General features: G+C 34.2%; 3 protein-coding genes across 4 annotated transcripts; all 3 read left to right on the top strand.

Annotated features, from left to right (window-relative positions):
* The first annotated feature begins 217 nt into the window (after nucleotides 1-217).
* LOC100257764 (glycosyltransferase BC10) lies at nucleotides 218-2,435 on the top strand. Of its 2 annotated transcripts, none has more exons than XM_059734166.1 (2): nucleotides 218-1,502; nucleotides 1,755-2,435. In XM_059734166.1, the coding sequence occupies exons 1-2, from the start codon at nucleotides 902-904 to the stop codon at nucleotides 2,387-2,389; spliced, it is 1,236 nt and encodes a 411-aa protein (XP_059590149.1). In that variant the 5' UTR covers nucleotides 218-901; the 3' UTR covers nucleotides 2,390-2,435. The 2 variants fall into 2 exon arrangements, with proteins under 2 accessions (XP_059590149.1, XP_002276791.2); XM_002276755.4 differs by having other exon boundaries at nucleotides 222-1,498; nucleotides 1,751-2,435.
* Nucleotides 2,436-4,278: 1,843 nt separating this feature from the next.
* LOC100252627 (glycosyltransferase BC10) lies at nucleotides 4,279-6,818 on the top strand. Its single transcript, XM_010665587.1, has 2 exons — nucleotides 4,279-4,779; nucleotides 6,177-6,818. The coding sequence occupies exons 1-2, from the start codon at nucleotides 4,279-4,281 to the stop codon at nucleotides 6,816-6,818; spliced, it is 1,143 nt and encodes a 380-aa protein (XP_010663889.1).
* A 4,884-nt stretch (nucleotides 6,819-11,702) lies between these two features.
* LOC100247520 (glycosyltransferase BC10) lies at nucleotides 11,703-14,393 on the top strand. The gene is made up of 2 exons (XM_002276792.4): nucleotides 11,703-12,453; nucleotides 13,535-14,393. The coding sequence occupies exons 1-2, from the start codon at nucleotides 11,773-11,775 to the stop codon at nucleotides 14,174-14,176; spliced, it is 1,323 nt and encodes a 440-aa protein (XP_002276828.3). The 5' UTR covers nucleotides 11,703-11,772; the 3' UTR covers nucleotides 14,177-14,393.
* Nucleotides 14,394-14,796: the final 403 nt, after the last annotated feature.

Below are 14,796 nucleotides of genomic sequence, written 5' to 3'. Positions count from 1 at the left end.
ATTGATGGGTGGAATGCATTGAACAATGAATTCTTCTGGCAGGTGTGCTATGTTGCAGATGATTTGTTATCATTCTAAGATTTTACTTGATCACTGTGACTTGCATTCATGTAAATTGCTCATGCGATACTTGATTTTTAATAAATTATGTAACATACATTTGTATAAAATGTTAATATATTTAGTATAAATAAATTACTAATGAGAATGTTTTTCATGTTTCAAATGTGATTGGCTCAACCATTGCAACTTCGCCAACCTTCGTAAACGACTTGCATTTGGGTGGGTTGACAAATTGGGTCAAGAAGCACTACTCTTGAGTAATGGCCCATTACTTGGCACCTTCCCATTTGGCCACTTGCTTAGTGGAAACCACTTTAACCAACCGTTTGACATTTTGGATCCATTTTCTCTCCATCGACTCAGTAGTCAATATATTATTTGGACCAGACTCTTACGGGTGAGATTGGTTTTATACCTAACTAAGTGTGAAGTCTGGTCTATGTGGTAGAACAAGGACTACCCAAACCCATGGGTAAGAAGTTGGGAGCGATGGGATGTTCGTGAAGCAAAGCAGTGATTACAAATTGAGGTGTCAGACTCTCAGTTCCTGTCAAGAATGATGGTTAATGTTAACAGCTAGCTTCTCTTGATTTAAGCCGTGGTTGCGTTCCCCTGTTCTTTAAATTACTCTTAAATTATGAAGCCACCTTCGAGTCATGTTGTACATGGGAGTAGAGTCAAACTCGATACCTCTGTTTCCGAGTTGCTCTACTAATTTGACTGGCTAGGGTCTACGCTTCCTGTCCCTTTATTCGCACAAGCTCTCTCTTTCTAGAGTAATTTAAACTGCGAGGATCTTCATTATTCCTCATTCTATAGACTATTATATAGAGGCTATATGGGAAATGAACATCAGCGACTTCCTATGGTTTCTATGTTTTTCAATTCCAACTCAGTGTTGAGGCATGTCTTTCATCTCCTGTATTTTGTCATTGGTTTATCCCTTGGAATCAAGGTCGGTTTCTATGTCAAGAGTTCCTCATTCGATCTTCAAGCTATTATAAGCTTTACGGCACCTCAACCAGCCGCAGCACCACCACCCTTATTGGTAACGCTGCCACCACCACCGGCACCATCACCTCTGCCACAACCACCATCAGCATCAGCATCGCCGTCACCATCGCCATCTCCATATCCACCACCTGATGGTACTTTGGCCTCACAAGATAAGCCAACGCTCATGCACAGTATGGATGATGATGAGTTGTTCTGGCGAGCATCTATGGTTCCAAGGATTCAACAATTCCCATATGAGAATGTCCCTAAAGTTGCTTTCATGTTCTTGACAAAGGGACCTATACCTTTAGGCCCCTTATGGGATTTATTCTTCAAAGGGCATGAAGGGTTTTATTCTATTTATGTTCACCCTCATCCTTCCTACAATGATTCAGTGCCTGAAGATTCTGTTTTCCATGGAAGAAGAATTCCCAGCAAGGTCAGTACATATCTTGCATACTTTCTAATACTTTCCAAACTTCCCCAGTAAAGTAAAACCCCCCTGCAAGATTCAACCAAGAATTGCTCTAGTTGCAGACGACGGTACCTCTCTATCACACATCAAGACTCAACACTGAATTTGGTTATGGTATAATTGTCCAAGAGATCGTATGTTAAGAGATCAATAAAAATGAGGGAAAAATCACTATTTGGAGGTTGCTTATTACATTCCTTTTTTTCCTGAATGCAGGCAGTCAAATGGGGAAGAGCAACAATGATAGATGCAGAGAGACGCCTTTTGGCCAACGCCCTCCTGGACTTCTCTAATGAAAGATTTGTGCTCCTCTCAGAGACTTGCATACCTTTGTTCAACTTCACAACAATATATAGCTACATCATCAATTCTAATCAAAGTTTCATTGCTTCATACGATGATCCAAGGAAGGTGGGCCGAGGTCGTTACAATCCTCAAATGTCACCTACAATCAACATATCCGAATGGCGTAAAGGGTCACAATGGTTTGAGGTTCATCGCGAGCTAGCCATTGAAATTGTATCAGACAAGAAGTACTACCCCGTCTTTCGAGAGCATTGTCATGTCCCTTGTTACATGGATGAACATTATATCCCTACACTCATCAACATTCTTGCTCCAGAAAAGAACTCCAACAGGACCATTACCTGGGTTGATTGGTCTAAGAGCGGTCCACATCCTGGAAGATTTATTAGGCAAGATGTTACTCTCGAGTTCCTGAATCAAACGAGGTTTGGTACCAATTGTACGTATGGTGGCAACACAACGTCTATGTGTTTCTTGTTTGCCAGGAAATTTGTACCCAATACTTTGCAGCCCTTGTTGCAGCTTTTGTCCCTCGATTTTAGTCATTAAAACCTTTACACAATTTCAATGTTAATGACCTCAAAATTTTTCAAAATGTGGTATTTGTGATTTTAGGAACAAGATGATGAAGTTGAATTGGGTTTAGTCATTTCAGCCAGCCTGTGCTAAGATGAATGTCATGTGTTCAGCCAAATCTTGATGCAGGCTTGGATCAAGCAGACAACGGAAGGCCAAGCTTGACCCAGAAGAGAGGTAAAGCCATTAAATTGGTCTTGGCCCAATCCTTTCCTGATAGCATCTTCGATTCCACATTTATTAGTGCGAGTTAGACCTCAAATTCCAGCTGATTCACTGGTTGGAAGTTAATTCAATCATAGATGCATGGTTAGACAGGATTGTGGTTTGAGTTAGGTTGGCTTGAATTTTCTCAACCCAAATTCTTGTTCGGTAGGTTTGGGTTAGTAACAAAAATAAAACTTTATTTGGGATAATTTATTTATTTATTTTTAAATTTAGTTAGAAATGACATGGCTTCATATATGAAATATTAATATTAATTTTTTTTATTAAATAAAAATAACTTTTGACTTGGTGCTACATATATTTTTATTTTTATCATATATATTTTTTTATTAAAGTTTAAAAAATGTAAAAAAAACAAAAATATTTCTGTTTATTAAAGTCCAATTACTACTTGTCACCAAATAAAATAATAAAAACAATAACTTTACGCTACTTTTGGGATAATTTCTTTCCAATGCTAAGAATTATACTAAATTGATTTCAAACATTAGTACAGATTCTTGTTACACCCGTTAAATTGCTTTTGGCTTAAAAAAAAAAATTCATTCTAAATAATGCCTAGGTTTATTTGATTTGGACATCCTTCAATGTACATAATAAATTATGTGATATCCCACATTGGATCGGGATGACACTATATAAGTATGAACTCTTTTTAACTTTATAAATACGTTTTAAAATTGCGATGACCCCTTTGGACATAGAATGGACGTGTTATATAAGTATGAACTCTTTTTAATTTTGTAAATGTGTTTTAAAACTGTAAGGACCTTTTGGACTTAGAGTGAATAATATCTATATAATTGAGTGTGAATCGTTATAAAATGGTATTAGAACCCATTCTTGACTGGGGGTTTGTTTGACCCTATGAGAGGTGTTTATTTGTTTCGCCCCAATCCCATGGGACACAACGACGATGTTGTTTCTGCATGGAGGGGTATTTATGATATCTCACATCGAATGAGGGAGAAAATTCCTAATACTATATAAATATGAACCTTTTTTAATCATATAAATGCATTTTAAAGCCTTTGGACTTAAAATGGATAATATCTACATATTTGGATGCGATGAAGTTTTTTTGAGCAAGTGAGCAGGTTCAAGAATTTAATTTTAGAAAAATGGTTTCAGCATACAAACTGGATAAATGAGCAGAATTTGGGTGAAAAGGCAAGAAGTTGCCACAATGTAAATATAGATTCAAGGCTTCAAGCCATGCACAGGTGAACTGAATTGAATTGAATGAATTAGAATGGTAATTAGTTTCATAAAACAGTGGTAATTTTTGTGGTTCAGTGTCCTCCAAAGTGATGATCCCCACTGTAAATGAATTTGAGCCTCATAGCCAATCTCATTTGAATATGTGCAACCCTACACATGAATGCATGCTTCTCCCTTGAAACTTCAAATCAAACCCACTCTCTCAAATGACTGCTGAATTTTGGCTATTTCTATGTTGTTTCTCTTGCTTTCCACTCCTAATTCCTTGCCGGCCAGGTTCGAGACTCCATTGGTAAATCCAATCCATATATTTGCTTAATCTTATTTGCACTAACGACAATGTCTCCCACACACAAAAGCAAAACATCATATGACTTCTCGTCAACACTCTTCATTTTCTCTTTGTCCAAACAATGAAGAATGGACAAGCACAACGCCCATCAACCGCAAATCCAAAGATCTTGAGCCTCTTCAATCTTATGTGCTTTTTTCTCTTCTTCGGCTCAGGTTTAGCCATTGGACTAACAGTTAGTTTCTACCTTCAAGATTTCTCCTTCAACATACAACTCAAACAATTCTCTACCCCAATTCCAACCACGAATAGAACTGAAAAATCTAGTCGAATTGGATTGAAAGAGTACGTGAAGCCCCCTAATGTTATACATGACATGAAAGATGCGGAGTTGCTATGGAGAGCTTCAATGGTGCCTCGGGTTGGAGAGTTCCCCTTCAAGCGTGTCCCCAAGATTGCATTCTTGTTTTTGACGAGAGGGTCATTGCCATTAGCTCCTCTTTGGGAGATGTTCTTCAGAGGGCATGAGGCGCTGTATTCAATTTATGTGCATTCAGATCCATCTTTCAATCGAACAGTGCCTAAAAGCTCTGTGTTTTATGGCCGGAGTATCCCCAGTCAGGTCAGTTTCTTCTTTTTTACATTTTTTTTTTGATGGAGCAAATATGGATATGAATTTTACTACCATTGGGTTAATCCTATATTATTATTATTTTTAATAAATTGATTAAAAGAATAAATTACTTTTTAATTGATATAAATTCAAAACTTGAATGGATTAAATGAGTAGCTAAAGAAAGAAGTTCATTAGCAGCTAATCGACTTGAAACACTTAAGATATAAAAGCAGGAGAGATTGAAACTTTTCCCTCATTAGACTCATTTTCTTGTATTTTTTTTGTCGAAAGTTGAAACATTTATAAAAAATAAAAATAAAAATAAAAATGAAAATGAAAATGAAAATGAAAATGAAAATGATATAGATATTTTAACAAATATTATTTAAAAATGAGTCATTTACAAAAATTTAAGATATTGATTTTTAAGTTTTATTTAAGAATTTAAAATAAGTAACAAGAAAATTCACGATTCAAATAATTCAAAAATAACAATCATTGAAACATATTCTTATAATTTATTTTTTTATCATTCTCTCTTTTTCTTGGATGATATGTAATAAGATGGACCTTTTAAAGTAGTCTTTAAAATTTAATAAAGTTTGACTAAATTAAAAATTGTATTTTAGGTTGGTAAAATTTGACATGACTTCTCAAGATAATTTGAATTCAACATTTTTTATGAGTTTGAGTTGAAAATAATTATGTTTAGATCATATTCGATGTTGATTTGTATAACCTATAGAATAAATATGTTATTTTTGAGTTAATTTGTATAATTTGAATTTAAATTGGATTGACTTATTTAATAATTATGTTGATTAATTTAATTATAATTTATAAATTATTTTATTTATATTTGATTAATTTAAGATTTGATATTGAATAGATAAATCAATTGAATCATAAATATGTCAAGTGAAGAAGTTGATTATATTGATTCAAAACTTGATTATATTATTATATGAGTTACATGTATCGTGTCGTGTTATTTAATTAAAAATTATATCGTATCTGAGTTAATTCTTTTAATCCGATTATTACTCGTATCATTTTTGAGTTAATCTATTTAGTTGAGTATTTGTCCTTTGAAACAATATGAAAACCACCCACCAATACGACTCGGTTGTATTGTCTTATGTATTATATAAAAAGAGCTACATGATTCAAAGCCCATCAAAGGGCTGGCCCGGGCCTTTGACAAGCCCTGCAAAACAGCCTGCTCATGTTACGGGTGGGTCACTCAATTAGATTTTCGACATTGCAATTTTGTATATGAATTTAATTAATCTTCAAAATCATTGAGTGAATAACTCATCACCCTCGTAATTAATTTTTATAATTATTACATGTACAACTTATAATCACTTGTAATAATTATTTGATGTCTTTGAATAATGTAGGAAGTGCAGTGGGGAAACTTCAGCATGCTCGAAGCCGAGCGCCGTCTATTAGCCAATGCACTTCTCGACATCTCCAACCACCGCTTTGTCCTCCTCTCTGAGTCATGCATTCCCCTATTCAACTTCTCCACCATCTACTCTTACTTAATGGCCTCTACAAAATCCTTCATAGAGGCCTATGATTTACCAGGGCCCGTGGGGCGTGCCCGTTACGACCATAGAATGAAGCCTATTGTCACTATTGGGCAATGGCGAAAGGGGTCCCAGTGGTTCGAGATGGACCGTGGCCTAGCCATTGAGGTAATATCTGATCGGAAATATTTTGCAGTGTTCCGAGAATGTTGCGAGGCCTCGTGTTATGCAGACGAGCACTACTTGCCTACACTTGTGAGTATCGAATTTTGGAGGAGGAATGCGAATAGGAGCTTGACATGGGTTGATTGGTCCAATGGCGGTGCCCACCCAGCTGGGTTTTGGAGAAGAGATGTGACCGTCGAATTCTTACAGAGCTTGAGGACTGAAAGTCATTGCCAGTACAATGGGAACAACACCGATATTTGCTTCTTGTTCGCTAGGAAATTCTTGCCTGGCACTCTGAATAGGCTTTTGAGGGTTGCTCCTAAGCTCATGAAATTCAATTGATCCATGTGACGCTTCTTTTCCACCTTTTCTTTTCTTTTTATTTTTTTATTTTTATTTTTTATTTTTTTGGAAAAGCAAATGCCCTATCTCATTTTTTATTCCTAAAAAATTAATTTTTATTTTAAAAGTTGGAATCATGATTTATTTTATATTTTTTTTTAAAAAGAAAGATACAAAAAACAAAAAAAACCTAAAATTTACTTATTAAAAACTATATTTATAGGACTACTACGACTTATCTTGAACTCAATCGTTATTTTATTTCCCATGAATGAGTGCCACGGGTGCCAGGAACATTAAATGGAGTTGGATCAACGCCAACTATCTTGCGAGTTGTATTAATGCCATTTGGATAATCAATAGTCAAAGTTGAAGTAATGAATAAAAGTTTAATTAGGTGTTAAATAGTTTTCTTATAATTTTAAATATTGAAGTTTTTCTTCCACCACCATTTTATCATTTATTTTGCAGCAGACTTTGATGGAATACATTTGAATTAAATAGCTATCCAAATCATATATTTGCAAATAATATTAAACAATATGCTATAAAACTTAAATATTCTTTTAAAAGTGGTATTACTTGAAGTTAAAGTTTCACCTATTAAATTTGAGAGTTTTGTTATGCACTTGGGCAGGTCCTTAGTTTTCAAAAGTTGCTCATTATATTGAAAGATACTTTTTTTTTTAATTTTTAATTTTTAATTTTTAATTTTTATTTTGAATGATTATTCAATCGCCACATTTTATGTGGGGACGACAAAATTTGATATGATTTATTAACATGACATAAATCTAATACGCTTTTTGGGGGTTTAAATTGAGCAAAATTAGTTTGGGTCAAATTTTGTGTCAAGTTATATAATCTGCTTAATAAATAGGTATTTTTTTGGGTTAACCTATATAATACAAATTTGACTTAAATTGATCAATTTAATAATCCATTTATTAACCTAATTATATTTTTATACCATTTAACCCATATTTGATTTATTTTAAATCTGTCTTTAAATAAATAGGTCAATTAGGTTATAAACATGTTGAGTTAAAACATTAATCATTTAGATATATGTAAGATCTAATTTAACCTGATTATTAAATAAGATGACTTAATAATTAAATAAGTAATAATTATTTAATATCTGAATTTATATTTTTGATACAATTATTATTTGCATGGGGTTATGGTTGAGTTATATAGTAGAATATTTAGTTTATGACACGACACGAACAATCCACAAACACAAATTGCCACGCCTCATTCTATGTATTTCACTATTTATTTCCTTTTAATTTTATTTGTGTATTTGGATTGATAAGAAAGGTTGTATGATGCAAATCAATGATAAAAATTAACAAAAGAAAAAACATATAATTACCAAATTGTATATAAAAGAAAAAAGTAAGGCAACATGAAATTACGATTTATTTATTTATTTAAAAAATAATAAAAGAAAAATTAATATTTGAAGAGAATTGAACTAACATTTATAATGATTATTGAATTTCTAACTACAATTTCATTCACTGTGTTGAAAAAGATTGAATATGAAACCACATTTTGAGCAAGAACAAATATAAAAAAATGTATGCGAAAAAATAAAATTGGAAAAAGAAAGAATGGAAGGTAAGAATTGTCAAAATGACAAGTTTGACTATTTTAATTTATTTTTGTTTGTTTATTGATTTATTTATTTTTGGTTTTTCTATTTATTTATTCTATTATTAGTCTTAATTCGATTTTATTTATGTTGTTGTAGACCCCTTTTGTGGGGGACCCGGGAGAGAGTATTTTTTTTAGTTATTTGCATTTCTTTTTGAAATAAGGAGGGGGGGACCCCTTTTTCTGCTGGAGGGAAGCCGGATTGGACGGGCAGCAAAAGAGCAAGGAGGCCATGCTGCTGATGGAAGAAGCCATGCTGCTGATGGGTGAACAGCAGAGCTGGTGATGGCTTGTCAAAGAAGAGAGAGGGGGGGCTTGAACTGGAAGGGGAAAAGCCAAAGCTGGGGGAGAGGAAAACGGGTGAGAGGCTGGTGAGTTCTTGGAGCAGCTGGGAGATTGGAGGGGTTTTTGGGGTAGAAAAGAAAATTTGGTGGAAGAAAAATAGGGGAAGGGAGAAAGGCTGCGGCAGAGAAGAAAATGAGAGGAAAGAGAATTAGAGTTGGCTGGATTTTGGGGCGAGTCTCATTGATGGGGAGGTAGTTTCCAGGCATGATTATTAGGTCTCTCATTTTCCATTATTTTCAGATCTTTATTTATTTTTATTTTTATTTATTTTTATTTTTTTATTTTTTATTTTCAGACATTATTTGCTACTTGATGTTTTTGTTGGTTTTTTTTTTTTGAATATCATTAGTTGATTAATGTTTGAAGGAGCCATGTTTTAGCTTTTGCTTAAGTTCATTCTGAAGTATTTAACCGTTGTTCCGAGCATTGATTTGTTGATTGGTATAGATATGAAGGGCTATTTGATTGTTTTGGCTTAATCCAATTTTTTTGTATACATACCCTGTTTTGGGTTTTCTTTGTTTTCCCCCCTGCACAAGACCAATGCATGGATTCATTCATTTATTCATTCTAAACTTAATATATAAGAGGCATGTTTTCTGGTCATCGTGGTTTTATTGGCCCCGCCATAGTTCGCAAGTTCCCACAGCTCGGATTTGTAAATCTCCCCCTCAAAACCCACTTGCAGAACTCTATGAACCCAGTTCAAAAGGCCTCTCAAAATTGTTGAAAATGGAGAGGGTTTTTTTTTCTTTTTTTTTTAATAAGTTGTAACCTTTGCACCCGGCCCACTCTTTCATGGCCACTTTTGACATGGAAAACTCAATTAAATGATGGGTCCCACCACTATCATCTCATTTTCCATTCTTCCTATTATCCCATGCAGCCACCAAACCCAATTTAATTCTATTTACGCGTGCAACCCACATTTCTATTTTAATTTTTTTATATATATACATATCAAAGTTCAATTTTCCAAAATTCCCACTTTTAAATTTAGTCTTCAAATAATTTTCCAAAATTTTAATTTCCAAATTTAAAATTTTTTAAAAAAACTTTCATTTTTAAATAATTTTTCAAAATTCAAATTTCCGAATTTAATTTTTATAAAAATTTCATTCTAGAGTAATTGTCCAAAATTCCGATTCTCAACTAATTTTTTTTTTAAAAACTCCAATTCCTCAATTTAATTCTCAAATTTCCAATTCAAATTTAATTTCCAAAATTCCAACTCTTAAATTTAATTTTCACATTTCCTAAATTTAATTTTTAAAAACTCCAATTTCTTTCAAATTTAATTTCCAAAATTTCATTTTTTTTATTCAATACCCAAAATCAAATTTCTTATAAATTTAATATCCAAAATTTTGATGCTTAAATTTAATTTTCAAAACTCCGATTTTCAAGTGATCTTCGAGACTCCAATTTTTCAAATAAATTTTAAAAATCCAATTTTCTCTCAAATAGTTTTAATTCCACTCTGGTTTTCAAACAATCTTCTGCTCCTCTTGATTTTAATAAGCATGAATGTAATTTTCATAATTCCAGATTAATGGACTTTGTGGGATTAATTCATGCAAAATAAACGGGTTTTGGTGGGAGCCCCACATATGTGACTGATCGATCGATTAACAGATAGATCGATTGGATTATGATACATGGTTGATTTATCCTGCTCTATGACATGCTCAAAATTATTCCTTAATTGTGCACTAACCTCACTTTTTGATAGCGCTTCATGGATCACTGCCCAGGTACGCATCCACATCCGCTCTGGTCATTTTCGGTATGCATGTTTAGATTCTCACGTGTGCATGATCACTTTGTGTATTCATTGATTTCCTCATCAATTGCCATGATTGCTTCATTTTATTAGTAGAGACCCAACTTTAGGGACTTAGAGGGGTGCTATGGTATTTTACCGTACCTTCCCGACAAGTAACCTGACCCCCGAGCCCGATCCGGTTTTTCGTAGATCACCTTTTCCAAAATAAGGAGTCGCACTTAGGGTTTTTCTTTCTTATTTTGTTTACCCTTTAAAAATAAAACAAAAATAAGTGGCGACTCCAAGTCATTTCTTTTTAACCAATTAAATCAATTTTTCAAATCAAAATCGAGCTCGCCCATCGAGTGGGAAACGCATGAGCCGAAATGCGGGGTCCACAGTTGTTCATAATAATTAGTATATTTTTTTTTTGTTGAAATTTGATACAAATATATGAAGGGTAAAAAAAATGAGATGGTGTATAGTAATGTGAAGTTATTATTATTTAAATAGTAATGAGGTGGAGCCATTTTTATGAATATGTAACTATTTATAAGAGGAAAAAGATTGCTTTACCTCTTTTCAAATTGTTGTGGTGTAATAATCACTTTTTAGCTTTGAAGATATGTTACTCTAATGATGATTTGTACAACAAATTCGTATGAAGTGATATTAAATATCGTAAAAGGTTTAATCTATTTTATTCAACATTAATTAGTTTTTAAATGAAATGATCAAAATTTAATTTAAAATTTGATTTAACAAGAGATATTAGAGTTATAGGTCATGGGTTTAAGTCAAGTAATAATTCGACTCTTAAGCCTCATGATGAATCATTTAAATCATGGTTCTTAAAATAAACCCTTAAGATATGATTTTAAATGCTATTGGAATAATCCAACACAAATATTATAAAAAACATTACTTAATACTAGTTTTAAACAATTTCAAGCAAAGCACAAACTAACTTTTATGCGAAGATATCATAAAGCCCATGATTTTAGTTTTAGTAATTGATGAGAATAATAGCCATTAATTCAAAACTTTCAATATAATTAGGATATTATGTTGCATTGGGTACATAGAAAAATAAATAATAGTAGAAACAAGAATAATCATCATGTGTAAGTTTGACACACTGTATTATGAAAGTTTTCCAAGCCATGAATAGAATAGTTTGACATGGTATGGGTGGCATTATTTCTTGACTATATATATATATATATATATGGCTTCTTCAAGCCCACAATAATTAATCCACCTGTACATATCCCTCCCAAAAACCATTCTTCTCTAGAAATCGACATTCTTCATCTTTCCTTACTCCAAACGATGAAGAATGGAAAAGAAGAAAGCCCAGCACCCTCAAGTGCCAAGATCTTCAACACCCCAACACCCCTCTTTAATCTAATGTCCTATTTTCTTTTCTTTGGCTTAGGTTTAGCCATTGGACTAATCATTAGTTTCTCCCTCAACATACAACTCAAACAATTCTTTGTCCCGACTCCTGATCAAACTACATCACCTCTTCCAATTCCCATCGCAAATGAAACCAAGAAAATTAACCGAATTGGGTTGAAAGAGTACTTGAAGCCTCCTAAGGTTGCACATGATATGACAGATGAGGAGTTGCTATGGAGAGCTTCAATGGTGCCTCGGGTTGGAGGGTTCCCTTTCAAGCGTGTCCCCAAGGTTGCATTCTTGTTTTTGACGAGAGGGCCATTGCCGTTGGCTCCATTTTGGGAGTTGTTCTTTAAAGGGCATGAAGGGCGCTATTCCATTTACGTGCATTCTCATCCATCCTTCAATGCAACTCTAGTCCCACAAAGCTCTGTGTTCCATGGCCGGAGAATCCCCAGTAAGGTTAGTCCTTTTGGCAATAGATATTTCATATTTACTTCATTTTAACATATAGCCTTACATCAATTTGCCTGTCATTTGCCATGTATCTCTTGACTTGACCTTGATCAATTCTTGATAGCTTAAAAGCCCAGACTTCTATTTTGTAAGGTATTTTAGAAAGTCCTTGGCAGGCGTCCAAGCACGTTTGGACAAAATGCTTTGGGGAAAAGCTGTCCAGATGAAACCTAGAGACCCATTTCAGTTGACTTAAACTTCAGCCAATTGTATTGTGACAAAATGGGATTTGATCAAAGAGCAACATTACTTGTCAAGAAGTCATGATAAAAAACGGAAAAGGTTGTTTGGATTGGCAAAAGCCTGTTGGATTTTCATAAGTTATCAATTTAATGCCAAGACATTCCATAAGTTAAAAGAGATAGGAATTGGGAACTGTGTAGAGAATTTTGTGGGGAGAGTTGGAAAAAATTTGCTTTTGGATCATGAAGCAATGTTGTTTCGTGCATTACTTGGATTCTACTCCTTTTGCGACCAAAAGAAAATTCTGTCCATCACCACACCCAGAACCCACCTTTTCACACCCCAGCTAACCCACTACTCTAAATTCCTTTCTTCCCTCTGCTCCATCCCTCTCGCAACATTGGAGGATTGGAATCAATATTCAAAAGTAAGAGAAAAATGCATTTTGAAAGAATAGAAAGTGGAAATGAAAAATTCATTCCATTTCCTATTATTATTGCATTTGAAATACTTACTAAAATCAGAATAAAAACAAAAAAATTATCAAGATTTTTATCTTCTCCTCACGCATTTCAAGCATTCTTATATCCATTTGAAGCAAATACCTTCAAGTATAGTAATTGTTTGAAAAGATTTGTGTAACCTCTTTGCATAAGCTTTACCCAAAAGGGTTATACCTCCTCCAACTTCAATTTCTTTTATTGGGCTGAGACTGCCAGCCATAATTTAATGTCCAGTGGGCTTTTACAAGCCCAGGAAGACTCTCCATTACAAAATGGGTTTTTTTTTTGGTGGGTTTAGTCCAGTTAACGCCATATCGTTTGATATTGTATAAACAATGTAGGAGGTACAATGGGGAAAGTTCAACATGGTGGAAGCCGAGCGCCGCCTATTGGCCAATGCACTCCTCGACATCTCAAACCAACGTTTCGTTCTCCTCTCTGAGTCATGCATTCCTCTGTACAACTTCTCCACCATCTATTCTTACCTAATGGGCTCCAAAAAATCCTTCGTGGAGTCCTATGACTTACCAGGACCCGTGGGCCGTGGCCGATACAACCCACGAATGAAGCCGCTCATCAAAATGGAGCAATGGCGAAAAGGGTCTCAATGGTTCGAGATGGACCGTGGCCTAGCCATCCAGGTTATATCTGACCGGAAATATTTTCCGGTGTTCCAAAAATTCTGCACGCCTCCATGTTACGCAGACGAGCACTACTTGCCCACACTGGTGAGTGTGAAATTTTGGAGGAGGAACTCAAACAGGAGCCTGACATGGGTTGATTGGTCCCATGGTGGTGCCCACCCAGCTAGGTTTTGGAGAGTAGCTGTGACCGTTGATTTCTTGAAAAAGCTGAGGAATGGGAGCCATTGCCATTACAATGGAAAAAGTAGTAACACCTGCTTCATGTTCGCAAGGAAGTTCTTACCTAACGCTTTAGATAGGCTGCTGAGGTTCGGCCCTAAGCTCATGAAATTCAATTGACCCACGTCACACCTCCTTCTCTTCTTCCTTTCCCTTTTCTTAGATTTGATTTTTGGATCAGTTTAACAAATAGAGGAAATAGATTGGTTTTTAGAAAGCAATTTGAGAAATAAAAGTCATATTCTTTTGTAATAAGTGGGGGTATGAAAGAAATGCCCTACCTATGTTGTATGCTCATTTATTTGTCTATTTAATAATTTTGAGATGTGGGTTTGCTATTTTTCTGTACCACCTCATCAATATTTTCTTTTCTGGTCAAATAGTTGTTAGATATATATTCAATGAAAATGACCAAATCCGTTTTTAATATCAAGAAAACACAAGTTTGACCAATTTTCAAGCTTTCACCAAACTCCATGGTTAAAATCCTTGACTATGGTAATATAATTATTATTAGATTAATAATATGTATCCTAATCAATAAGGCCAGAATTAGTTAACCACCACACAAAATAATCGTAAAATATTAGTCAACAATTGTACAAAAAATTTAAATTAAGAGAATAATTCGAGATTAAAATAAGGGAAAGTAGAAATTTGATTTTTTCTTTTGACGGTTGACTGTTTAATAAAAGTTATTTCGTTTTGCTTGTATTTTTTCATTTTTCATGAACTTTGAG

The sequence above is a fragment of the Vitis vinifera genome, chromosome 17 (assembly GCF_030704535.1).
Source record: "Vitis vinifera cultivar Pinot Noir 40024 chromosome 17, ASM3070453v1".
Classification (NCBI taxonomy): Eukaryota; Viridiplantae; Streptophyta; class Magnoliopsida; order Vitales; family Vitaceae; genus Vitis; species Vitis vinifera.
Note: the sequence above shows the minus strand (reverse complement) of the source record. Positions and strands in the feature narration are given on the sequence as shown.